This window comes from Branchiostoma lanceolatum, chromosome 8 (assembly GCF_035083965.1).
Source record: "Branchiostoma lanceolatum isolate klBraLanc5 chromosome 8, klBraLanc5.hap2, whole genome shotgun sequence".
In the NCBI taxonomy this organism is placed as follows: domain Eukaryota; kingdom Metazoa; phylum Chordata; class Leptocardii; order Amphioxiformes; family Branchiostomatidae; genus Branchiostoma; species Branchiostoma lanceolatum.
In genome coordinates, this window is record NC_089729.1 from 10,417,661 (window position 1) to 10,445,352 (window position 27,692).

Sequence of the window (27,692 nt, forward strand, 5' to 3'; positions counted from 1 at the left end):
AGGTTGCAGTGTCCTTGTCTTGCATTTGTTCATGAAGCCATGTTGATTCGATTATATAGATGACATCCGCGCGCGCGCCAGTTTTCGTCCGTTTCCACACAATAAATCGACCAAACTGTAAATCGTACAAAGTAGCTGCAAAATGAGCAAATATATTGCGTAAATTGCAAGAAAATATTCATTGAAGGGGTACTAATGTCGTAGTTTTGAATTAGCTCTTGCAATTTGCATCTTGAGTAGTTCTTCTACTTTTTTTCTCTCTTTACATTTGTTCTCCGGTCTGTTTTATTGTACGGTAGGTAGAGGGAGTGAGTCTATGCTAATCTCCAAGTAAAAGTTGGAGGGGGCAAAATCGTTACGTTTCTGCCTGTGGTATGGATCCATTGCACAAAAAGATAGGCTATCAGCCCTGCCGTCAAACTTCGATGCTTATAAGAGCGCAGGAGGAGGAGCAAAAACAGGCTTCTGAAAAGATCCCCATGCCCCTTTGGGTCCCTTCCTGTAGACTGCGATTGCACTGCGACCTAGATAGGATTTATGTAACCCTTAATTGACTCCATAATTGGAATATAACGAAAAGTTTAAAAGTTTGACTTAAAAACTCACAAATCGTAAGAAGAGTCGGTTTGTATCTATATGAAACTTGTTGATCGATGTGTCAAATCGCCGGGTCGCAGCGCGGTTGCAACAAGATCGCCGCCCTAGTGGAATAGGGGAGTTGATAGAAAGTTCGTTCAGTCCAACTTTTCACAGGTTTTAGTGAGACAGATTATGGCAGAAATAATCAGCTAGGAAACATAGCGATTTTGTCCTCCCACATCTGCTTGGAGATTTGTGCCTTCTCCATGCCCCAGGTATGATGACCTCTAGCACACTTTCGTCCTTGTGCATGGTGACGTAATTCATTCCCACGTGCGTCTCTATCTCTCCAGCCCACACACATCAAGGGAAAGTAGCCCGAACTAATATTTAGAAACTTTCCATTGTAAAACACCGCAGTAGGAAACCCAAGCACAAAGACGACGTGCCTCAATATTTGTAAACTCCGTCGTAATCGACCTCTCGTTGTGAGACCTGTTTGTCCGCCTTGGAGGCTTGAAGCCGGTGTCACAGTCGGATCGACCCGCGACGCGTCTCACCTTAGTTACGGCAGGTGCGGCTCTTTGGTCGCGCGTAAGCGAAGACGACAGAATCAATATTGTCATTGGGCGAGAAGCCGTTCTTTCTCTGTTTAGACCGTGACGACTTGATCCGGCGCAAACCTTCCTGAACGCGGCGGCAATAACCGGTCTAATACCCCCTGACAGATACATTTAGTTCTGTTTATTGTGGAAGCACAGTCCCCTTCCTGTTTTCCCTGTGCTTCGTATCTCTGTCTCGGATCCATCTCATTGTTAAAGGGTCCGCTTTACGCGACAGAGTTGGATCCACAACACAAGAACACTTGTTGTTCGGAAGCTGGACTCTTCCGAGACGACAAAAAGACACAGACGGATACAAGAGTTGGTGGCGCCACCCTGGGTAAGGGTAGAGAAAACAGCGTCCAAGCTGCATCAAAGGAACGGCTGTGGGAAGTTTTAAGTCTTATGCATGCAGCATAAGAAGGAGAAAGATCGGACCTTGATATCGCTATCGTGGATGAGTACTCGCCACGTTCCGTCACCGCAGGCTCGCGCTTTGATGACACCGACAGAAGGGGGCAGCGGCCAGGAGGCGATGGGAGGGGCGCGATATTACTTGGTCTATTGGTTCCCATTGTTTATGTGGTAATAAAGCTGTTGTGTTAAGCAGCGCCGCGTTTCGGGGTTAGATGGGGTAGGGTGAAGCGTGAGATTCAAGTTCAGAGCGACCGTCAAAAATGCCTGCCCGGCAGGACGCTCGCTGGTTTCTGTTCAAGGCAAGGGGGGAGGGGGATAATTATTCTATAATTAATTTAAACATGTGTTTGACTGTTGATGCACGCGCTTGAGGACAAACATATCGCCTTACGCTACAGTTCCCAGGGGCCCGTTTGATCGCAGATCAAACTGTTTATGCTCGGTCGGCCCGGTCCTGTTTGTTTAGGAACCAATTAAACATGAAAGCAGTGGGCCTATGTAGTCGCCGCCGCCTGGCCACGTCTACCAATAGGCGAGGAGCGCGGCGGTTCCTCAAAAAGGAAGAGCGCTTCAAATCCACCACCACTTCTCTTGGAACAGGCTGGCCGGGCTTCCGCACTTTGTGTTGGACGGGAAGGATACGAGAGGGACCAAACTTTCTTCCGCGTACAGAAATAAGGCGGAGTGGGGGTTGCGAGTTGAACTGTTTTAACCACGTCGGCCGCACATCAATCGGAAAGGGGTAGGTACATTTCTTACTGTCTGCTGTTTTTATTAGATACGCATGTATTTCTTTGCCGCATCACTGGTAGAAATACTCGACTAATCAAAGAAATGTGTGTGGTGTAGGGTAAAAAGTGGAGCATGCATAACATGGATGCAATTTCGGGGAAGCACAAAGGAGGAAAAACATTTACTACGCCAAAAGCCGGGCATTCCTGACATTTAGCGCGGTCGTCGCACGTTTGGGCCGTATGGGGCATGCGTGTGCGGCCAGGCGCAGACTCGGCACATGCCCTCGGAGGAAGATCGTCATTACTCCGAAGGTCCGGCGTTCAGGCCTTTGGCCACGGTGTATGTAGCAGGTACTACGACGGGTTTTGCTGTGACTGAGAGAGTGGAAAGCCACCGCGGAAGTTGTTTTGGGAAGAAAGTGTGCAAAGAGGATTTGGACGTCCGGCACAAACGCGTTGTACTGAGCTTTTCGTCGCAACACCCGGTAAGCCGGATTTTCGTTCTTTGGTTAGGTTAGTCATCCGATTGCTGAATCGCAGCGATTGATTCCTCCCATTGAAGTCGTGTTCTGTGTTCTCTCGCCTGGCTTTTATGGCCCGTGTCGCCCAGTAGTGACGGAGAAAAATGCTTTCAAGCAAACGTTCACGCTGCGAGCCCAATTCGCCGGGTCAGGGTAAATGTCATCGCGAGGGGATTTGGCCAATTCAAGGTCACACCCCTCGGTTCACTGCCCAGCCTTTTTCGATGCATGCCTCAGAAAACAGTTTAATTCAATTCAATTCAGAGGCTTGTCAGCTATATTTGGTACGGGTAAGCACCCGGTCTTATTCGCCCGGCTGCCTGTGGACGCACGCCGCCCGACCTGTGACCAAGACCCGCCTTGCATCCCGCCACAGAGACTTGAATCGTACCGTCCGGGGCGGAACAACTTTCACCAGGCCCGTCAAACATTGCAGCTTGGTACAACTTGGGACCAAACGTACCCGCGTGTTGGCTCATAATTCACGATTTTGTTTTAGCCTGCCGGTACCAGTGTTGTCGGATACCGACGGTCACAAAGACCGAGTCTTTAGTTTAGATGTGGTCAGCTTCCTGCTAGCATTTTCCCATAAATTTCAGCCATTATTTTGATATATGTAGTAATTTGTGGAATGTCATTGAGACCGAGGATGATTTCTCAGACGTCAAGAAACAAAGTCTTTTAAGAAAAAAATGCTATGTTCTTTTTTATTTTATGACTGGGAAATCGTAAAGTCGTAAAAGTGAAAATAATGCCTCTCGGAAAGCCGGCGCCTCGGGGTCTGCCTCACGAGCATGATCTTCCCTGGCCCAAATCCAGCCCGGCGTTGCCTTCTTTCATGTGGTTCCAGTTCTTTCACTGCGTTTAAACGTAATTACAAGAATCACAGCTCACCCTACTACAAAGTGGTGGCTTTCTCGTCGTTTGTGTCAGTCTAGTTTTTTTTCAGTACTTAACGTGTGCGCAAAAATGGGCGTTACCCTTCGTCTACATTCCACGCCAATACTACCTAACAAATAAATGAATACGTTCATCTATAAATACGTCTTGTAAGATAATGTTGGTCTCTAAGTCGTCGGTATCATCCGAGACTTTAAAGTATCCGATTCGGGCCGACCGAGGTTTCCCCAAAGTCGTGACGGTGAAGACAGTGCACGTGTACGTTCGGTAGGTCTGTATAGCCGATAGCGTAACAATGTTGACAACAATGTGCCAAGTACGATCGGTATGCTCCGCGCGTTCCACCCCTCGCGCCTGCCGGCGGGTTCTGTCCTCTTAGCGCTATCGATTCTATTGTACACCAATCACAACAAGTAGTCTTTCACACAGCAAGTCGGCACTGACAATCATGGCATCGTTTCCTTCGCTGATTGAAGTGTTTGTTTTTGGTGAAATTGTGAATTACCGAACGCTTCGCACTGATGTGTAGAATTCCTTTCAATCTAGGTGTATTTGCGAGATCATTTAGATAATCTCTGAGCTGTTTCTGTTTTTGTTTGCTCAATTTCTTTGACAACCGACTGTCGGAAAAGGTTGATACAATCCCTACTAATACTGTAAATGCAAAAATGTTCGCGGTGGCTTTATTTTCGCGGTTTTTAAAACTTAAAACCACCGCGAACATTTTTGTCCAATACTGTAACAATATGTGACTATAGCGCTGCCGCAAACTTAAAACCACCGCGAACACTCCATTTTCCCCTTAGCGCGAAATAAAAACCACGCAAACTTAAATGCATTTACAGTATCACCCGTGTAGCCTGCAAATGAAACCCTGGCAAATATTCTCCAAAAAAACCGACGTAGTTAGTCTCTACCGTAGAGACTATCCTTGCACCACGTTGAAGTGGTAGACGTAAACGGTAGCGGCGTTATCGGGCGCTGTGTTTAATAGTGTGTATTTGAGTATCGTTGTCTGAACAGTAAGTAATTGGTCCCTATGGGTCGAGGATACGTGTTGCATCAATCTTAAAGAAGATGAATTTAGACCTATATTTTTTGTTAAAGGCCATTTGACAAGCTAGAAGCGCGTATGTTCGCTACTCCCGTTCTTCACTGTGTTCTCGTATCATCGCACAATGTTTTGCATCTCGGACCCAGAAAAGACATCCTGGTACCGGCGTTGTACAGCCGATTATTGAGCATACCCGATCATTGCCGTATTCGGAAATATTGTTTATTAAAAATCACTTGACAACACGCGTACTATCTTGCCACCGCTGTTCGTCATTGGGCCTTCTCGTACCGAGTGATGTTTTACGTCTATCGAAAGTACCAGGAAAAGACAACCCGGCGTTGTACAGCCGATTATTGCATACCTTATGATCATTGCCAGATTCGTAGGGGGATAACTTTGTCTTCCTTTGCGACGACTTCTGAGACCAGACGGTGCCAAGGCTGAAGCGCTTTCCCCGAGATTGTTTCTCAGCGCTGTGGCGCCGGCCGGTGGGGCCAGGCATGTCGGCAGCGCCCCGGTCGCAAGGATCCAAGAGAAATGCCAAATTACTCAGACGCTGGTCTAATTGGGGAGGGCGACGCTCTCGCCGTGGATGGACCGACCTGTGTTACGCCTTCTGGACAGTCTTGAGACTAACGCACTCCAAGACAGGCTACTTAAGTACAGGCGCCGGGGGATGGAACCCAGTCTATCGCCGTTCCCACAACAAGACAATGTTGCTGGCAACGACATATAAACTTGATGTTCGTCATCGTGCAGAACATGGATATGTAGTCCGCCCAAGAGCCATTAGTGTAAATACCTTTGCGTCTGGTGACAGGCGCACTTAGATGCTACCCATGATATTCTCCAGCCATTCTTTTTATGTTGTTATTTCTTTGTTTTCTGTTTTCCTAGGAAACGAATATTGATAGCTCTTGACGGAAATGTCCAGGAAACAATATGAGTCCGTTACATCATTTTCCCCTCTAATTTGTTTCAGACATTGATAAATAACGAAATCACAGAAAAAATGAATCTTTCAATATTCAAGTATGCTCGACGAACGGTAAAGTGCTGTTTGTGTCGGGTTGTCAATAGTTCGCCGCTCGTTGAACCTAGAGACATTTATGACGAGACCTTACATCGTCAGCCTGCTTAAGTCGTTACCAATGAATTCGAGGCCGTGGTATTCGTCCAATTTCTTAAGGAAACCATACAATTAGTCTGATTTCCCGAGGTTTTGGTACAGGGAGGAGAGTTGGCGTCGGCGGCTGACTCCGTCTGTAGCCTGCAGGGCCCTGCTGATGAGAAATACTGCTTCCCGTTTGGTTTGCATTTGCCCTTTTTCTACTTCACCGCAAAGCTGATGGTGCGTGCTAGCAACATGCACGCAGCCGACCACGTCGGTCGACAGAAAGAGGCCAACGCCCCCGACTTCCATCCTGGGTGCGGCGAGTGTGCGAACGTTATGCTTGCATCGCGTGTTTCCAGTTTACAAGAGAGAGCAGAAAAAGAAAAGAGTGGGAAGAATACGAGGTCACCGTTACGTCTTCCCCAGGTGCTGCCAATTTTGCTCAAAGTGGCCGCCGGCTACTCTGCTACTTTTAGCCTTTCCTTGATTTAGGGAGTCGGGAAACCCGCAGCGGGCAAAACGAAGCACGACGACTGACTTCCCACTCGCGGGAGGGGGTGTTCTCCGGGTCGGCGTACCTGGCGCGCTGGCTCCGACGGCCTTCAGGACTGTTTACGACGAGCTAAATATAAACCGTTCACTACGTTAGTTCTTTCCTAGAACTAAAACCTTATCTTAGAGTGGAGCTCGTTGCATAGTAGGGCCTCCTTCACTAGATATAGCTTTAACGTTTGCAGTTAAGTGTGCAAAGGTTAGTTGTGGCAGGTCGTTCAGTGTAATATAACCAGCTTCTTCCGCGACGCGTGTCTGTGAAGCTGGTGTGTTACGTCGAAAGGCGGTTATACTGTGTGAACAGATACTGTATAAATACAGATACAGGTATAAGTACAGATACTTGTCTTCCTATCCAGACAGGACCGAGGAGACGATGCTGTTCTTGGCTGTTGTGCTGCTCGTGTTCGTTCGGGAGGGCTCGGAAGTCTTCGCCAGGAACGTCGGCGGCCACCTGTCGGACGAGTTCGCCATCGACGTGACGAAGCTTGCCGACTCGGAGGCACTCATGACTCAGGTACATGTAGGTTGCCCCTCCCTTGTATCTGGGTGTCTCCGGCATGTTTATTCCAGCTTGTATCAGGCGCACGTCTGTCTAAGGCCCTAGACACAAGGATTGGAACAGTTTCTGAAAGTTTTGTCAAGAAAGAACTGAGGAAAAAACGAATCCACGCAAACCTTTAATAGAATGAAGTGCGTCAAATACAGGAATGCGCATGTCACTCCAGATGGTTTTAAGGTGATTTTTGCATATCTTTTTACTAAAATTCAACAAACGATTGTATACAAATATTTATGATTTATAGGGGCTGGACTCCTGACGGTTACAGTAGATTAGAAACTTACCACTCATTATGGAATATACTTAGACATTAGGCCGGACGCAGAGAAGGAAGTCTAGGAAAAGGGGCCAGAACTTCGCAAAAAAGGTATATGTTGTGTCGTACTTACATCTACGGGAATAAGGTGGATTCTGCTCCGATAGAAACGCACGGTGAGGAACAACAACCAGTCAACCTGCCTGCCTTTCTTTTATCTCTTTACTCAACAACCTTTCTTCATATACTCTACGATTCTCTGGCAATGTGAAAAACAATTTCTTATATAAGTTTTATTGACATTCTTTTTTGTCACTTTCTGGTGTTGTTTTCAAACTCATTGAACTCCCCACCCTCTTTTCCCCGTTTATTTTTGAAGGAACCACAAAATGGTTTTACTCTTGCCCCCCCTCCTATCAAATACCAAAATTACTGAAATACTCTCTTATCAATAATTTGTTATTTTCTGGGGTGAGGTCCGTTCCACAAACCGTAATTTAGAAACAATCACGTAATGAGATATTAGTTCTATGTTTCGTTGTGTTTCACCATTACACATCTCTTTTCAGATGAAGGACCTGGCCGAGGCTGTCCACGCCTGCGGATCCATGGGCTTCACGGACATGAAGTTACACAAGCTGAGGAACACGTCTGTCACCTGTAACGACGGCTCACCTGCTGGGTAAGTACGGGGAAGGATGGCGGCCGTGTTAGGCTGGGTTTACACAAGCGTTTCGAGTCGACTTGGACGACTTAGTACTGTGCAAGGAGAACCCTAGGCCACTCAAGTAGCGTTTTCTAGTAGGAAAACTCCACTCGAGCAGCACAAAGCTCCTCACACACAGCCCTGAGTCGACTCCAAAAACCTGTGTGTAAATCGGGCCTCAGACTGTCGTAGTACACTGATCTTGAGGTAGTTGCTCTGGAGGTACTTTCTTCACACCACAGTCGTGGTAACACCCCATTTCCACTGGAGCCTGCGACCACTGAGAGACCAAACATTTGACAGATCGTTCAAGGAATTACATAGATAGGGAAGAATCTTTACTACGTTTTGTGTGTCTTGTTACCTTTTAAATCATAACTATTCATAAATTTTACAGCGGGCAAGATATTCCAATAATATGAATGGACACACAAATTCAATTTTGGTCGCTTAACGGTCGCTCAGTGATCGCCGTCTAGTGGGAAAGGGACCTAAGCCGCGTCGCGGGGACACCATCTTTAGGAGGCCAGAACAATCGCATTTTGTATCGAGATCGGAAACGCGATGTTCGTTCGTGGTTCGTGTCAAAACGAAAGTCATCAGTTATACATTCATTGTGTACTTGATATCGGGGAAGAAACAATACTCTCTGTCCGACACGAAGTCAATTTCATCGCGTCGGCGTCGGGAAGTGACGAAGTTCGCCCAATGTCGAAGAAATTGTGTTCACGATATTTAAAGTATTTGCCTTTTCTGTCGATTCTCGTTTGCTGCCTCACGCACTCGTTTTTACGCTTAATATATTTAGTTAGCAAGGTTGATTGAAACCGGTAGCCTATTTCAGCAGGCACGCAGTCATCCTGTGTAACTAGCCGACTTAGAGTATGGATGTCGGTCGTAGATGATGAATCCTTTTTCATCACTAAAGCCCCTATCTCACTGGACCCGCGGCACGTTGACGACCTCGCTGCGGCAGAGCGATTTGACCGCGCGCTCATCGAATTTCATCGATGAAAAACAAATCTTTTTAGTCTTTTTAGTCATCCATGTACGTTTTGCATGATATTCCCATTATGAAGTCAAGGGTAACACAAATACAGTTTAGGACGCAGCGACGCTGCCAACGTGCCGCGGGTGAAGCGAGAGGGGGCTTTACAGAGACAACTGATGAGCGACTAAAAATCATTGAAGTGTCATTGAAAGGTCATTGTGGAAGACGTTCGAGATCATAGAAAGGTCATTAAGAGACGATCTAAATCGTTTGGACATGGATTTTATTGAGCGTTCACTAAAATACATTCGGCAAATCTGAACGCCCAGTAGTTCTTGAAAGGTCTTGCCTATGTGAAATCAATGTATGGCACCGTTTTTTTAACAACGACAAACTTTTGCCCTTGCCAATGCTGTCCATTCACCTATGTTGTTTGTTGGAAAACCGCTCTCTTTCATTCCCGGCAAATCTCATTAGGACAAGTCTTTATGTAGAGATGAGTATCAGACAGATAAAAGGCGAAGCGGCCACAAGGTCGCCGTCTAAGTACACCCCCGTTTCTCCCTGTCTCTTCAACTCTAGTCGTGTCGTCAAAGCAGCCAATAAAACTAAAGGACAACAAGGGGGCGGTTATTGCATCGACGCCGCTCCTAATCCCGACTGCCGTCCTCAAAGCCGACCCCATCCCTCCGCCGACCTTCCGCCCCTTCGTAATCCGCCCCGGGCCTCGCCTGTCCTGACAGCAGATTGGGCCTGTCGTCGGCCATCACCGGAGAGCCCTTCTCGCGCTGGCTGGCGAACAGGTCCCCCTCCCCCGCCGTAATCACTTGCACACGTCCTGCACATGGCTGGTAACCCGACCCGCGGTGTATACAACGTGCCTCCGCAGGTCGTCTCCTCTGAATTAAAGTCTTTCTGAATGTTTCCTATCTGCCTGACACTGTCACTGCCAGTCTCTTTCTTCAGTGCAATTTCGGTTTTGAACCCTGGTCCGAGAGAAGTACGCGTTAACGGATTGGATGACGCCCCGGATTTGAAACAATAAAGAAGAAATACATATCGTAATGTTATCTTTGCGTCAAAGATTTGTAACGGCAATTTTCGGCTTATATGTCTTATCTATCGAAGCGAGTCTTACTCTTCAACAGGTAGTCAAAACAGCCAGAGCCAGGAACTGAGAAGGTAGTGATCTGCAGTGATCAGTTCTCGGTGAGGTACGAAACCAACAAAGACACGCGCACACACACGCACACACACACACACACACGCACACACACGCACACACAGTTACTCTCTCACACACACATACGCACATACAAAGTCACACACATACGCACACACATAGTTATTCTCACACTCACAGACACACACACACACATACATATATGCATACACACATACACACACACTCATACATGCGCACACACACACACATATATACATACACACACATACACATACACACATACATGCAAATACACACATACATACATACACAAATACATACATACATACACACATACATACACACACACATACACATACACACACACACACACACACACACACACATACACATTTTTGGTGCAGAGGATTGCACCACAACACTTCCAAAATGTCAGGGCTTCAAACGGAACCTGTCTTTACCCTAGTGAAAACACATGAGGAGCCTCCCGACCCCATCTTCACGTGGATGTTGTTAGAGGTGCTGCATGCTTTATCTGCGCGATCTGAGAGATGAAAGTTGGTCCGTGTGGATTCGGTTCAGCCGGGTCAGGGCCATGTCAGGCCGCGCGTCTGGCGCTCTCATGTCGACATGTCGTAAAGCTTAGGACCATAAAGTCACGATCCAGAGCATAGGAGGACATGGACCAGGGCTTCAAGTAAATCAGCATATAAAGGGAGGTTTAAAAGTCAGATTCTATATCTGTAATGTACAAGGCGGTGCTATATTTTGAAGTCTAAGACACACATTATAGATCTCGAGTCCCTTCTGTCCTCTCCGGACGCTATAATAGGTTTGGATACCAGGCTAAGATACATGAACGTAAGGATAGAAAAAGAACATTTGAAGAAAATCATTAAGCATCATTTGTGAAAAGACGGTGCGAAGAAACTAGCTTGTAACACGTGTAATAGGTAGGGAAGTAAAGAGTATTAAGTACCATTTGATGGTTTGACCCCGTTTTCCGATGCCTGTTTTCTTCTCGCAATAGACTTTGAACAAGGTACGCTGGAGACATTTTTGTATAAGTTAGGTGTCTTGATATTTTTTTACTGAGGGATCAGGCAAGTCGTTATCATTACGGTTAAAAGAACATACAGTTGTTTTTAGATGAAAACATCGTCTTCGAAGAATACTTTGTGCTCTGAAGACATATGCTGTACGATGATGGTTTAATGCAATCACAGGGAGGGTTTGGTTTCCCACTACGTTCTTGCCATTGTGTGTTCAAGGAATGCAATATGGAATTCATTGCAGCAAGGTCAATTGAGGCCCGCCCGAATTCCTGCGCCACGCTGCGCTTCATTTGGCACAGAAGCCGCTCTAAATCGCGGCCAGGTTGCTATTCTTAGGAACTTTACTCTCAAATATAGCGGCGCTGTAAAACGCAGACGGTAAAAACAAAACCGGCCGGGAACCTGGCATCCTCTGCATACTCTCGCCACGTGCCGCTCCGCAAATGATACGCGCGAAGTCAATAATAACATTTCCCTTTCCACTTAAACCAATAAAGATACCTGTCATTGGCCTTTAAACTAACTTAAGTCTTACTTTCTCGTTTTCCCGCAGGTATTACCTACGAAGATCCCACGGAAGCAAACGCTGGCTGCTCTTCTTAGAAGGTGAGAAAATGAGGACAAATATTTTGACATCGTCGCTACGTTAATGGCATTGCATGGTCTTGTACGGATCTTTTGCTTAATCGTCCATAGATTCGCCAAATCCCTTTGGTCTTAGTCAAACTGAGGTATGATGTAGATCAACGTTCTGAACTTCATGGTGCAAAGTTAGCCGGTCTTGTACTGAAAACTGTAGCCAAAGGTTATACTCTATATACCGATATGTAGATTCCGACGCATACCGTTCCCCATTCCCGTTGGGGGACCACACCCGTCGTCGACTTGTAACGACCCACCCCACGGTGCAAGGTCCCGCTGATGGGAACATAGCTGGGATAGGGGGGATGTCCCGCGTGTGGTTCTCAAGAGTGTCAAAGAGGTTTAGAATTCCGGACATCGTCGGAGTGACAGCGTTGGGCGATGTCCCGCGCTGGTTGGAGTTGCCCATGGATGATGTGATCACTAACTTTACATCATGTTCGTGGTTTAACCAATGCCGGCATCATCCATACGCGAGGTTCAGGTGTCAACACTATGTGTTACAGGTTGAGATATGGTTACTTATATGTATAGTTTGACAGTTCACTTCAATGCAAAAAGTATGAAGTATCATTCTGTATGGAAGCTAAGTGACCTGGTGTATTGGTAAGACTACGGTAAAGCGAAGTCCTAAGCTGAACTTATATGACGGCCATTATAGGGTTAATTGATATAAGCATCACATGAACTCCGTAACCCAATAGATATACATACACGCTGTTAGTGAAAAGGTACAAGAGCTTCGCGTGAATTGGGGGCTTTTGGTGCATCTTTTACAGCGTTATAGATCGTAAGTGAAACATTTGAAAATATAAGAGTTCTAAATAAGTGGCCTTAAAATACTAGTACAGCGCATTTAGATATAACTCTAAAGAGCGCAAGCCTGAAAACGCAACAGTTATTGACGACGAAATAGGACAATGGGAGCACTAATCTTACCAAGGAAAAACGCCAAAACCTTGTCGGGACAACTGTATAGAGCTCAACCCAAACCTTTAAAAAATAGGCGGACCCTTCATAAGATTTGCCCGGTTTGGTGTTGGAGTGGCTTTATCTTTACCGTCCGACCCGTGTTGTTTCCCCTTCAGGTGGGTGGTACTGCTTTGACCAGGCGAGTTGCAGGAACAGGTGGGCTAACATGGCCAACCTCATGAGCTCCAAGCGATGGCCGGATAGGCAAAAAGGTCAGTCAGCATTCTTTGCCTGTATTGAGTTTTAGTTGAGAGTTGTTGCCCGAGGGCTAAATGCAATATAAAAGGTATAGCGACAGTGCAAGTTGACAATAGCGACAAGTGGAACAAGTGACTATTCTAAAAATTGCAACGGAATGCAATCTAAGCTTTTGGGGTTTGACTTCTTTTTATTACATTAATAGCCGGCGATCGCTGAGCGACAGTTGAGCGACCAAAATTTGATTTGAGTCACCATTTCATACTCGAAATATAATGCATAATGTAAAGGTATGATTTAAAAGACAACAAAACAAACGAAGTTTAAACAAGATTCGTTCTGAATCTATTAGATTCGTTGAGCCACCTGTCAAATGTTTGTTGCTCAGCAATCGCAGCCTCTTGTGCCCTAGCACCTTTCTATGGAACTACAGCAGGTTTTTATATCTGTTGCTATGGTGGCACCTCTTATTCCCGTTGCATAGCGCATTTCACCGGGAAACTAGGAATGAAAGTGTGCAATATGTCATCTTGATTTATGTAGATAAAAACCTGTCATTTCAAATGTTTCTTCACCCTTTCTTTGAACCATTACCCAACAATTACACGGTCTAGATCGTCATCGTTACCCTTTCGCTCGTTTCAGGAAGCGGCATCCTCTCGCCCGACCCGGAGGAGAACCCTTACTGGTGGAACGCCAACACTGTGTGAGTTCCCGCTAATTTTGGGTATTGGGCGCGGATCAAAGAATAGTAGACATGGCGGAAATATCAGCTCAGTGCAGGAATCCCCACAGCAATGCGGGGAATGCGCGCTGGAGGTACAGTGATGAGTACTCTAGGGGTCGCTTAGCGGCGGTTAGGGATCTGTCATATAGATTATTGTCTCAACGTTAAGTACAGGGGTCATGGTAGGTCCCCGAAGGAAGTGAATTGGCAGTGCGACAGTGGTGAACCGTTTTAACGTGTGTCTGTTTGAAACATTTTTCGGTCAGGAGTAAATCATGTACGAATAGGTCCTTTAAGTTAAACTTAGTCTGCAAACGGCACCATGTGATGTAAAGCTTTCAGACTGATTTCCAAGGCGTCCGCCAATGAGCAACTTCAACTTGACGCTTTGGAAAGACATGTGACAGTGCAGCCTTAGTAAAGACGATGAAATAATGTTGTTGTTTTTTTCAAATTGTGTGGTAATTTTTGGTACAATTTCAGGACTCGCCAACACTCAATAAAGGTTAGATGCATTTTACAACGATTGCTTGTCAACCTGCTTTTGACATCTAATTGTTACTTCAACATGAAATCAATGTCATATCAGATAATGATCTACCTCCGACGACAGAACACATATCCATGTTTAACACGACAGAGAGTCACTAGCACAAGACATCCAAACTTGTGGAAGGAAAAAACCCTGCTGCGGTTGAAGCCCGGCAGTTGAAGGACAACAAGAGACCGGTGTACGGGGCACTAACGTCATGGGAGCAACACAAGAGGGCCACTTCTGCCGCCGAGAGGAGCACAAGTGGTCCTTGAAGAACACAAGGAAGGGCTGTGCTGGCCAAACAGGCCACAGTGTGGCGTATTGTACGCGTGTTTGAGGTGGACTAACCAAGGCTTATTTGTCTCCATCCGCAGATACGTTCCCTACTGCTCCAGTGACGTGTGGAGTGGCATGTCGCCCCGACGCGACAAAGGTTGGTTTATTCTCTAGTGGCTCTTGTTGAACTCTTCATGACACCTACTACCATTGTGGGCACAGTGGGGCTCAGACGGTCTATGGGCCTTCGGTCCGTCTGTCCTCTGCCTCGAGGATTCTCAAACACAACTGCGTAATATCAGTAGACGTAATACAACCCAAGCCCTCTCATTCGTTGTTTTTATTTGAAGTCAAGGGTATGTCAGAGTTATCAAAATCTACAGGACTTATTTCATGTCGACTTCTAACCGTATACGTATTTTTAGAAACGTTAGTTTGACGCTTTGATAAGCAATATTCTATGAACATTGAAATGAAAAGCAAGAAGGAAACGAACTGCAAGAAATGACTCGTGTCGTAGGTCGTCGTACGACTTTTATGCGATAGAATTTTCAAGCAGGCTGTGACAGAGCCAACCGCCGGCAATGATCTGAGATAACCGTTTCCATAACAAGACAGTTGAATTTTACAGGATATATACAGGAGTATCCCAACGTAATGTTGGACATGACCGGGCCCTTGGAGAAATATTTGATGATCATAGAAACGAGTGTCTGTGAACAGAAGGCGGGCCCGAGGAAATGAGTATCAAAGGTTGAAAGAATGAAACAGAGGAAGATTCAGTCGGAGAGAGATAAGATCACCAGACACCGTCACTACTCTCCGAAGTTCACATGAGCCTCTGTTTGTGTGTCGTCATGGGCCACGTCACCGCAAACAAACGCGACTGTTATTTGTGGGGCGCTGACAGGACGATAAGTGGAATGAAAAATGATGCTCACGGACGGACTGTGACTCTTCGGTGTATTCTTTTTAGTCTTTGCCACTAAGATTCCTTATTAATAAATATAAAAACGCTAACAGAAAGTATGATTTTCTCACAACATGACTTTATAGACGATACGTTCTGTCGAAATGCTACTTTTACCTTTATAATTTCCACAAAACGTTGAGTAGGTTAGTTATTATATGAGATAGCAGTGGCAATATTCGCGTTCAGTACTAACTCTCTTGATGAATATCTAGTAAATTGGAGAGAGTGCGAATATCGTAGACATTGACGTACCTCAGTTGGAATATACTTTTCCAACACATCTGCTTTCGTGGCATGCGTATGTTTAAGGGTGACTTGCGTATGTTCAGATCCACTTGTGCCAAAGCGGAATCATTTTACGGAAACGACAGAAACTGAAAGTTTGCCACATTTCAAACTAGTATCGTATTAAGTTGCGTATAAAAGGATGATATCCTGTCTACAGTTTCTCGGTGTTGTGGCATGCGTATATGTATATGTTTAAATCCACTTGTGCCCAAGGGAAATCATCTTACGGAAATAACGCCATAAACTATTAAATTTTGCCACATTTCAAACTGTATTTCTGCTGTATGATCATAGTATTGCCAACACTTCGACACAAAGTATCGTGTTAAATCGTGTTCGCTTATATAAGGATGATATCCTGTCTATAGTTTCTTAATGTTCTGTTGGAATAGATATCGTATGCAACAAATGGACAAAATTCTGATCCAACGTTGACCAAACATCCAACAGAAACCCTGATGAATTATGTTGCAACTGTGGTACAATTCTTGTCAAGGCTAGGGTTAAAATGTGCTAAGTTATTGTTGACAGTTGGCTTTGATAGAAACAAACAATTCATCAGCCAGGCAGATCGCCTGGAGTCTCTCGTATGCACATTACGTCGTCATAGAGTGCTAGTATTGCCCTCTCTGACTTCTGCAAGGTCTTGATATGATGATGTTTATGTTCCAGATGACTTCGCCTTCATGGGCGCGCTTATCCTACAAGAGGTGCTACGCGAGCTGCTGCCGCTAGGGCTCAAGAACAGCAAGACTTTACTTCTGTCGGGAAGCAGGTGAGTCATCGCACACAGGCGGAAAATTCAATTAAAAAGTAATAGAAATATTATCACAAGTTAAAAAAAATACATGAAATAGCAGAAATGAAAAACGCATGAAATAGCGGAAATGAAAAATGCACGAAGAGGAAGAAAATACACACGCACAGAACATGCAGCTTTTTTACTAAACTTCTGCGATGGACTTCGTACTTTTCTTCCCTCATCTCTGCCTATAGTAGAATTGAACTTAGTGAAGCTGTGGTCCTTGGTGTGCAATGACAGATCCCCTTTACTGGTCCCGGTGCTATGCCGTGCCTCTCCTCTTGTAAACTCTGCTCAACTGGGAAGCATCTCTACATTCTTTGACTCGGAAGAATGTGCGATCAAGAAACAAACACCACCGGGCTGCTATAAACAGCGGTGGGTGTTCCGACACTTTCGTGGGTTTCCCCGGATTCTTGGTGAATTCCGCTGAATTCGACCGTGCAGAGAAAACACGCACGGTCCGGGAGTGGGGGGTACTGGGTGACATCCCCGCGGTATTTATTTCTACGCTATTTACGAGCGAAAGTCTGTTTCTTGAGAGCACTCCGGTCTTGTCTGTGGTAGGGCACCACTGAACAAAATGACCCAACTGGAGAGTAACCCAATAGTATTATATGTACGTTGTCTACGAATCGAAAACAACAGAATTGTCACAGTACACTCACGTACCATTGGACATTGTAAATGAATATTACTCTAAACCGTCCCTCGGCTAAATAACCCAAAGTATTTCTCCAACTAGGAAGGAAAGTAAAGGTTAGGGCAAGTCAGTCTCTCTAGCTCTCTCTCGCTGTCTCTCGCTATCTCTCTCTCTCTCTCTCTCTCTCTCTCTCTCTCTCTCTCTCTCTCTCTCTCTCTCTCTCTCTCTCTCTCTCTCTCTCTCTCTCTCTCTCTCTCTCTCTCTCTCTCTCTCTCTCTCTCCCGCGCTCTCTCTCGCTGTCTCTCTCTCTGTCTCTCTCGCTCTCTGTCTCTCGCGGTCTCTCCCTGTCTCTCTCTGTCTCTGTCACTTTCTCTCGCTCTCACACCCCATCTCTCTCTCTTCTCTTGCTTTCGCTTTCCCTCTCTATTCCTCTCCCTCTCTCTGGGGAAAGGGGAATCTCACCGTGCAACAGAAACTGATTTTAGTTTTCGGAATGTTTAGTCAAGTCGTTTAAGTACTTAGAAGCCGTGTCCGACGAGCCAGGCTTGAAGGTACCGCTTCGCGTACCGGGCATAGCGAGTCTTCTCTGGTTTTCTTCAAGACTTCTAAAAGTAGTTAAAAAGACGCTCTGGTGAGAGTATATCCTCAAGACAGTTTCTTGTCCTTAAACGCATGCAGCGCCGGCGGGACCGGCGTGATCCTGAACCTGGACCGCTCGGCCGAGTTCCTGCGGAGGGAGGGTTCCAGCGTGCAGGTGCAGGGGGTGGCAGACTCCGGCTGGTTCCTGGACAACAAGCAGTACATGCCGACCGAGTGCACCGAGACACTCTCATGCGCTCCCTCCGAGGCCATCCGCCGAGGAATACAGTAAGTGGTGACAGATACGAACGCCATCTAGCGTAATATCCTGATATTGTACCACTTAAAAGTAGGACTTCTGTGCATATGATTCAAATGGACCTTATGGCAAGGTCAGGTGAACGTCTTTCTTTCAGATGCTAGTACTCAAATAAGTACTTTTTATAATTGATACGTCTGAAATTTTATGAATAAGTATTTTCTTCTGTATCAAAGAAACTATTTTTTTCGATTACAAGAGTAAATATCCTGTTTACACTGATTTACCTAACGCCGTCACAATATGCGCTAGGCAGTATGGAAACACCAGAGGACTCAAGCTCTAAATATCAAACCTCTGATTGGCTGTTTATCTTCACCCGTTTAGATGGTGGAACGGCCAGGTGCCAGAGCGCTGTGCACGGCAGTACAGCAGAGATGAGCAGTGGCGCTGCTTCTTCGGTTACAGGGCGTACCCTACCCTGCAAGGTAAACTTGTTGTCTCACTGTCTATTCCTTGAGTACCATCATATGGTAGCGAAATGACTCCTTTGCTTTGATTTAGGTCTCCTGGTCTCAACGTAGACAACATCATTCTATATGGTGTCTATGGACTATACCACACTACTTCCAGGAAGGGGATGTTGGTTTGTGATGCTGTAGTACCTTAAAATGCGACAAGGGGGTCCAAAATCGTAATTTTTTAAAGTATCTCAATGACTTCCCACATACCAAACTTCATACAAATCCTTCGAAATGATCTTGAGTTATAGATGTGAACACACAAACACAACCAAAACAATACCCCCTTCGGAGATTAACCTCCTCCCCGGAGGTAGCAAGTCATTCTTTGATTAGAATATCCACTTCACATCATAGCGAGGAGGTCATAGACTGCATTTTTATTGAATGTCGGTTCGTGTTTTTCGTGTCTGCAGCTCCGCTCTTCGTGATCCAGTGGTTGTTCGACGAGGCGCAGATGATAGTGAACAACGTGGGTACGCCGGTGGACAAGGAGCAGTGGAATTATATCCACAACCTGGGCGTGGACCTCAGGAAGACGCTCACAAACGTCACGTGAGTCCCGCGAGAAACTGCGAGACTAGACTAAAAAAAAGTACAAAGTAAAGCGGCGTTGTGGGCCAGCGTACTCCTTAAATCATGTTCTGGAAAATTGTACAAATGTCCCTTTGAATATAAACTAGGAGACTATGATAAACCTTGTGCTGGTTATGGGTTCAATTGTCCCATTGAAAATAAGTTATGTTGTAAGAAGATTGTACATCACCAGCAGCAATTAAACAAAACAACAGTGGCAACGAAAAACAAAGCATTCATAGAATGTAATTTTCCACGATAGTCCGAACTGAATTCGACTATCGCCACTGTACGTGTATCTGCAGCGCCACGAGAACCTACTTGCGATATTGAATATCAAGACAACTAGGCCACTAGTTACTTCAAATTCCTCTTTTGTTCGAAATGAGTTGCTTGAGGATAATACTGACAGTCTTTATTTTTCCACACAGAGGTGTATTCGCTCCGGCATGTCTGGCCCATACCCTCATCACGAAAAGGTATGTTTTCAATTTCAACTCTTTTTCTCGCTCATATCTAACGTTATGTCTTGCCATGAATTTGTTGCGTTCATAATATTTTTTGCAGTTTCTTACATCATGCTGTCTTACACTCTCAATGACTCAATTGTTTTTTATTGATTCGTAGGTTTAATTATTGTATTTCATTCAAATATCAAGCGATCTATCTTGCCAATATACAGAACCATGCCAATCATCATAATCATCATATTTGAAACTCCCATACTATCATTGTTTATTTTTATGTAATTCCTGGCTGGTTGGTTCACAGATTTGTTATTCTGCTTAAGATCAATAGAAAAAAAGGGAAAATCAACGGGGAAAAAGAGCACTACAAGTGAGTCAAAACCCACAAATTTCCTTAAAATGTCTTTGTCGACTGTCAAAACATCAATAATACAATAGTCCTATATTTGTTTTCGTGAAACAGCGATTGGATGACAGTCAAGATGAAGGGCGTCTCCTTACCTAACGCCCTCCACTGCTGGGAGCAGTCCGTGTACAAGGCAGAACGGCCCCTCCGCCACAACCGTCACCGCAAGCACCGCGAGGAGGCGAGCCCCATGGCCGACGATCCGAGCAGTTACGCCAACGAGCGCAAGGACCGCAGGAGAGACGGCAAAGACGGCGGCGCCAAGGACCTGGGCAGCGGCGACCCTGTGGAGAGAACCGGCAGACGGGAAGGAAGGAGGGGACGCCGCAGGAATAGGAGGAACAGGAGAAACCGTAAACAGAGGAGTCTCCTCTGGGGCAGGGCGGAGCCGCAAGAATCCACGTGTGTGTCCCAGCTCGTCGACAGTTGTCCCTGGCCCCACTGTAACCCGACATGTCCCAAACTCAGAAACCCCTTCACTGGAGAGGAGATGGACTTCATTCCGTTGATGATGGAACTCGTAGGCATCGACATGAACGCCATCGCCGAGCAGATGGGCATGGACCCCGACGACTTAGTACGCATGCTCACCAGTTAGACTTAGAGAGCCAGCATTTGCCCTAGCCTGTACCAGGCCCCGCGGATGGCTGGCAAAATAGTAGAAATTGGCCAAATGGAGTGAATAGTATGCTAAGGGAGTCGGCTACGCAGAGAGGGTCCAATATGCCATCCACATCTAGAGGTCTCAAACTGTAACTTCTATAGCGGTCTAACTTCTCTGGCATGTTATCCGTCTATTTGGCTAATTTCTACACGAGTTTTCCAGCGACCTGTGGAGCCTGGTAGAGGCTACGTTTGCCCATCCTCTCATCTCAGACCCGTCGCTTGTGATACTAGTATGAAGCAATGACCCTGGCATGCCGTCCTGTGATTTTTCATTCTCGCTGCGTTAGAGCTGGCCAACCGTCACCAGCCAATCACGTCGCCGCCCACAGTCAACAGGCTGGTTACTTTCCCTCCTACAACAGGATCCGGAGGCGGGGTATCTAATTGGCTGACGGCTGGCAAGCGCGAACGTAACTAAAAGCATACATCACAGGCCAGTACGCCAGGGTTGTTGCTTGTATGCGGTGTGCCTGGCACGAGAGGACGTGTTTAACAGAACTTTGTCAGTGGATTTCTGATACATCTCTGTGACAAGGATACCTCTTCGAAATGTTACCCGTGACCAACAGCGAATCTCTAGAACTGTGGTCATTCGTTGAAAAGTCTTTGATGTTAGTAAGGGGTTGGCGTTTACAAATTGTATAGTATTGTACTTATACGGAAGAAGAATCTTGAAACTTTTGACTTCTGGCTAGCTGGCCTCAGTTCTTTGGCTTCTACTGGCTGACATTGGTGATTTGTGTGGGCGGTGAACCTAAAAGAGATCTAGTATATACAACATAAGCGATATATGTATGTATGATATAAAAATAGAGCAATACATGAACCAAGTAAACGACTTGTTGATGTCTCAAAAATCTAGGCGTGGTGAGTGACATTCAACTGAAATTATGTATCTAGAACATAGACCTACAAGGAAATATGGTTGTAAATTTTCGATATCTGTAATTTGTGTACTATTTTGTGCATAGCATGTCGAGACGAAGTTCTATGCCGTGGAAAATAAACGGTTGGAATCTTAGTAAGAAAGCAGTAGGGCAAGGTGTCGGCTACAAAAGGCTAGAGTGCCTGATTGTAATATTTTAACAGCGTGTATGTAATATGTAATAAGAAGGTTTGGCTAGGACAAAGGGGCGTTTCTATTGGTGCCCTGATTGGTGAAGAGCTGGTGGTTGTTGTGACGATATGTAAATGATGTTTCTATGCTAGTTGATGGTTTAACCTGTCTATTACATGATAATTGCATACAACATACCTCAATACGATGTTTATTAGAATGATATCGATATTACTTCAACCGAGAAAAGTTGCCGAAAATATGAGGTGCTAATATCTTACATCCCCGGTCCACTAGGGCGGTGACCCGCCTGCAACCGCGATGCGACCTAAAATTTTACAGATTGAATTTCATCGAATTTCCATAGATAAAGATAGGTGAAGAGTTTTTTTTACGCTTTGTGTATTTGTTTTTTCAGTCAAACTTTTTGCATGATATTCCAATTATGAATTTATCACACAAATCCAATGTAGGTCGCAGCACGGTCGCCGTAGTGGAACGAGGGCCTTAGTAATACAATTTATCATGAGTCTTTTGTCACTTTGTTTTTAGCGTTTTTAAACGTTATTTCATCCATTGTTAGACTTACGAGAATTGAAATTACATAACACAAGATGTTTGTGATAGGAAATTACAACATAAAACTTGCCAGACTAAAGAAAAAGTATGATTAATGTACAAAGCCAAAAATTAGTAAATATGTTAGTAAAAATTCAGTTTCGTCGACGTCTGGTATGACATTTTGTACGAGGTACGATGATGCGATCACTCAAGGACTTAACTGTAAATGTGAAGGAGTATAGTTTATGTCAGTTTGGAAAAATTGTAAAGTCCGCCAAAGTTAGTAACATGAGAAGAGAAGAATATTGTTTTGTTGAATGCTTCACTCCAGATAAAGTAAAATAAAACAGAATATAACCTAAACCGTCTTGGCTCTTCCTGATCTAACATAACGCTATTACTTCCTAACATCTAATAATTAATTAAATGGACTAGCTTCCATACCATAAATATATTCTTCGTCGACTAGCTTCCATACCAATGATTCATTGTTGACTGGCTTATATATAACTAATCTACCATAAACTAACTTACAACATGTACAAAGATTTTATCATGAACTAGACTTTTCTATTTCAGAAATACGGAAAATAGACATGTCTATTTAATCAGATAGTCACAATAACTATGAAATGTAAGTCAGTCACTTTGTTCAATTTTCAGCTATTTTCTATATTATTATGCCGTCACTTGTTATTGAAGTTCGGATATGAATTATTCATTTATTCTATTCACAGTTTTTTCTTGAGGAACGGGCAAAAATAGAAATGCCTATAAGAAGCCCTATCTTCAAAATCATAAATAAAGTACTAGATTCAAGTTCGAAATATTAAAACAAAAATTGGAAGGAGTTCAATGTTCAAGAAATGGTCATTTCCAGGGTACAACAAGATAAGTTGGTGTGCAATCAATCACAAGAACTTAAACCGTACAATCAATAAAAGTGTGAACAATTTCAAAAATGATAGTTATCAACAATTTTAAAGGGAAACACCATAGTCTTCCCGGACTGTTTCTTTGATTGACAAAATATGCCTGAAATTCAAAGTTAAGATTTCTAGATCTGGCGATGGTTTGAACTTGCCCAAAGCCCCGGCGCAGCCAACATGGTTGAAATTTCACTACATCCGGGATCTTCGCTGTCTTCATTAAGTTAATGTCATGGGTCAGGTGATGACGTGTTGCCCTTTTCCTGCCTCTCACACTTCCCATCCTGTACCTGTAAAACGCCTCGGCGGTGGAGCTCTTTGTACAAACGGTACTCGACGTCCATGTGGTGTTTCTCCCTTTGAAAGATTGGTTCGGCAACGGCGTCATCTGGAAAGTAGTGGTACGGAATTTCTTTGTTGTTCTTGTCCGTGCTGAAAGGGAAGAAGCCGTACAGATAGAGATGGTCGCAGAACGTGCTCATGATGAGGACAGTGGCCAGGCCAGAGGACGGACGGCTGTGAAATTTCCAACCGGCTATCTTTGACGCGATCCTGATTTTGAAATCAGATAGAAAAATAATGGTATTAGAATAATTTACCATTACAGCAACACCACAATGATATCCGCGCTCGCATGTATTCTTACGAGTTGAAACGAAACATTTCTTATGTACTGTTTTTTTTCAAGGCTGACTGGGTGCGATCAGAACTGATGGCAATAAAAAACAGCACAAAAGTAAAACGAAGCCGAACCCGTAAGCCTGCTAATGAAGCTAGGTAGTGTAACGTTAGACTAGTTTACAGAGAACACGTGGGACTAACACCTTTGACGTAAATCACCTGTATTAAACTTTGGTGACCAATTCTCCACGGGCAAACATCCAGATAGGAACTAGATTAAGTTGAGCAAACTGAACATATAAATCTGTATGTCACAATCAGGACTACATCCCAAGTAAGGTGGTAACTTACGAGTTGATGCGCGTGTTTCGTCTAAGGTCGCAAGTCCTGCATGTCCAGAAGGCGAGCGAAACTTTGTTTCTCTGGGCAGCTGCTCGCAGTGCACGTTGTGAAACTTTATTCCCAACCAGTACAGTGTTATTGATACTTCGTAGGCGAGTCGGGTACGGATCGCGAGTCCTGTCTTTCAAAAGGGAACATTCCGCCATTCTTTTGACAACGTTCGTGTTCACAAATGTCATGTTGGTCTTTTGACCGACATCTCTTTCGAACCCTACAAGCGCTGGTAGGTTGGTTCGTATGACGTAATCCTTGGCGTCAATGTCGGCCCCGCAGTCGCTTCCCAATAGGATCCCGCCATTCGCAACGACGGCACAGGTTCTGTACTGGCCGATGGGCTGTACTAACCCACTTTTCGACCGGCAAGATTTCTTTCGACCCCCTCCACATTTCGACGACGAATTTCCCAACATAAACCTGATTTTAAGATGGTTTCTTGGATGAAGTCCCACTGTGGCGTTTCTGTAAGACGACCGAGAAATCCATGTTAGAAAAAATAATGAATAATAACAATAGTAACAATAATGATAAAAATAATGATAATGATGAAAAATGATAACATTAACAATAAAAGAATGTATAGAAATAAAGTAATGATAATGATACTAAATAATAATGATAAAGAATACTAATGATGAAGATGAAGAATACTAATAATAATGATTATTATTATGATGTTAATGATGCTAGTAATGATAATACTACCACTAATGATCATAACGATAAATTCCTACGAAGCCGTGATATTTTCATTTTCATGAGCTCTGCTCAACAACAAGGTAGCAGGCTATCTCCTCGCCGAGTTTTACAATAGTCTGCGCAATACTAGCAGTACTGAGTAAGTATACGTAAGTAGTATTACATAAGTAGTAAGTATTATGCATTCCTGTATCTAATCGTTTGGAAACATCTGCTTGGAGATTATGTTATACGGGCTATGTCATATAGGGGTCACTGACCTCATTTGTTTCAAGGCTTCGTCACTGAACGTCGCCGTGGAGACTGATGACGTCAGTGGAGGTGTCCGGCCAGATTGAACTGTTGTGTTTTTACTCAGTTTGTACCGAGGGACAGACGCTGTCATCACTCCACTGGTGAAACATTTCAAGTTTTGTTAGATACACTTCAGCACGTATGACGCTATACCATGTAATATATAGAGAGAGCACGGAGGTTGGAGAGAGTGACCAATGTCAAAGAAGGCAGTCAGAAATGGCACACTTCATTCCTTTTGTCCTCCTCATTTCCTTCATTCATTCTTTCCTCCATTCATTCATTCATTCATTCATTCGTCAATCTGGAGAAAACCGATTCGATCACAAAAGGAACTAAAGATAATACACAAGGCTTCAAATTCTCAGTCTTAGTTTCAATGGATATTTGATTAGGAATTCGAATCTTATATTCGATGTAGCTGTCAAACACAATAGTGAAAATTACGTTATCAGGGCATCCTCACAATATAAGTATATGTGGAACAATCGAATATGTTTTCATAGTGAATAGTTCCATACTTTGATTTTTTTCATGCTTCACAAAATACTGAAATCGCCGGACACGGTTCATGTACTGTGATCCATGGAGTTCGCTTGGCAAACGTTGTAACATAATGGCATAATGATTATGTGAGTAACGTCATACTATCAACCATGACGTTGCCGAAGTTTCTATATGCTTCTGTTTTGCATCCAAAATACATGTAACGTTACATGCATGTAAGAAGAGATATTATAAGAGAGTGACCTCCCACCCAACACCCACCCACCCCTGCCATGTCTTTGAAAAGGACACTGTCCGTGATTAACAGCCTTCCGGGTGAGAGTTGACTTCGCACACGTACTACATTCATTGTTATACCGGTTCTATCTATTCCCTCTAAGGCGTTGTCCCGACGAGTGCACCCATTTTCAAGTCATCAATCAGGTGTTTACGTCAAGCTTCGAAACCGCCGGAGTGGCACAGATTTGACAACGTCAACCACTAATAACCACTGCCTTCGGCACTATCATGAAAGACCTCCATTCCGTTAATCGGCGATCGCGCGCTGCGATCTCGCTGCGACCTACATTAGATTTGATTTCATAATTTGAATATTATGTAGCAAAGCATTGCTTGGAACATTCCATTGACATTGTAGCCCCGGATTCGAAGTCTCAATCTCACCGGCTAACACCCCCCCCCCTGCAAGTCACAGCTATGCACAGAAACGAGTGTGTGTTGTTGTAATTTCGTGAAATATAAACTGTTTTATGTCTTAAGTCTACTGTACTAAAACAACAGTAGCTAATTGAACTATTAGCATAAAACCTTGTCTTGAATTGATCTTCTTTTGAATACTACGTCAAGATATCCTTAATCGTCTGAACCTCATAAACATATCTATTCAGAGTTTTGGTATAAAACCTGTTTTTTCTTCAGTCCTATCGTTAGTCACTGACGAAAGACAGCGGATGCTGTCTGAAACGTCTGACTGTTTCAAAATTTTATCCAGTTGCTTGAGTAACTATTTTTGGCGTGTTTTAAGTCTATTTGGTTCGTGTTATGATTTGGGACTTCCTACAAGCATATTACAAAGTGGCCCATGAGGCAAAGTGACCGACGGTGACCGATCAAAACGGTGTAAAAAGATGCTGCCTGCGGCGCCAGGTAGCCTTGAGACAAAACAGACCGATGATGTGACCGATCCATGTACCCCCTCGGGCGCGACAAAATTGTCTGGATGACGTCATGGCAGCCAGAAGGTGTTTTAAGACCATTTGATTATGTATACAATTAGTCTTGACGCTGCTTAAGTTTCCCTATGCTTCTATTTTCATTCAAAATACACACCGTGAAATACATGTACATACATCTCAGAAAAGATTGAGCCGCACTCACCGCCCACACACCTATTGTGGTAAACGTCACTGTCTGTAGCTCTTTTGATGCACAAGTGATCGAGTACTACAAAAACTCACCTTAGTACATAAAACTCTTGTTGAAGGACAATAATTATTGTGAAGACAGCCAAGCTAAGGACCGATACTTTGAGTCGTGTTCCTAGATCTACCTTACTACAGGTAGACAGATCCTGGTCTCGTGGCGGTCTTGTATCTTGTTTTGACGCCATTGTCATGTTGTCAACGCGCACAGTATAATGTTGAGAACGTGAAGTTGTGACAACACAGTCTAGGCACACTGCGCCAAAATGGTGTCAGAAAACGGGCTGTACTCAGTCGCTCTCTATGTGACAACTGGCACAGTAGGCCATGATAGTCCCCTGCTTTGTCTGGGAAAATAAGGCACTGTTTGTGAGTGACAGTTGACTGCGGACATGTACTACAGGACAAGTCTACAGTCGTTCTGAGACCGGCTCTACCTATC

The 27,692-nt window shown here is 44.5% G+C and overlaps 2 protein-coding genes across 6 annotated transcripts; one reads left to right on the forward strand and one right to left on the reverse strand.

Annotated features, from left to right (window-relative positions):
* The first annotated feature begins 1,951 nt into the window (after window positions 1-1,951).
* On the forward strand, window positions 1,952-22,743 carry LOC136439863 (palmitoleoyl-protein carboxylesterase NOTUM-like). 5 transcript variants are annotated; one of them, XM_066435499.1, is made up of 14 exons: window positions 1,952-2,340; window positions 6,836-6,999; window positions 7,346-7,405; window positions 7,864-7,976; window positions 11,786-11,838; window positions 12,963-13,058; window positions 13,690-13,750; window positions 14,681-14,739; window positions 16,516-16,618; window positions 17,967-18,155; window positions 18,514-18,614; window positions 19,064-19,202; window positions 19,655-19,702; window positions 20,154-22,743. In XM_066435499.1, exons 2-14 carry the CDS (start codon window positions 6,853-6,855, stop codon window positions 20,692-20,694), a joined length of 1,710 nt encoding a protein of 569 aa, XP_066291596.1. In that variant the 5' UTR covers window positions 1,952-2,340; window positions 6,836-6,852; the 3' UTR covers window positions 20,695-22,743. The 5 variants fall into 5 exon arrangements, with proteins under 5 accessions (XP_066291596.1, XP_066291598.1, XP_066291599.1 ...); XM_066435501.1 differs by having other exon boundaries at window positions 1,953-2,340; window positions 6,836-6,993; XM_066435500.1 differs by lacking the exon at window positions 1,952-2,340 and adding an exon at window positions 2,388-2,817.
* Window positions 22,017-27,692, reverse strand: LOC136439864 (CMP-N-acetylneuraminate-poly-alpha-2,8-sialyltransferase-like). The gene is made up of 4 exons (XM_066435504.1): window positions 27,287-27,692; window positions 25,289-25,420; window positions 24,282-24,791; window positions 22,017-23,861 (listed from the first exon to the last, which is right to left on the reverse strand). Exons 1-4 carry the CDS (start codon window positions 27,442-27,444, stop codon window positions 23,540-23,542), a joined length of 1,122 nt encoding a protein of 373 aa, XP_066291601.1. The 5' UTR covers window positions 27,445-27,692; the 3' UTR covers window positions 22,017-23,539.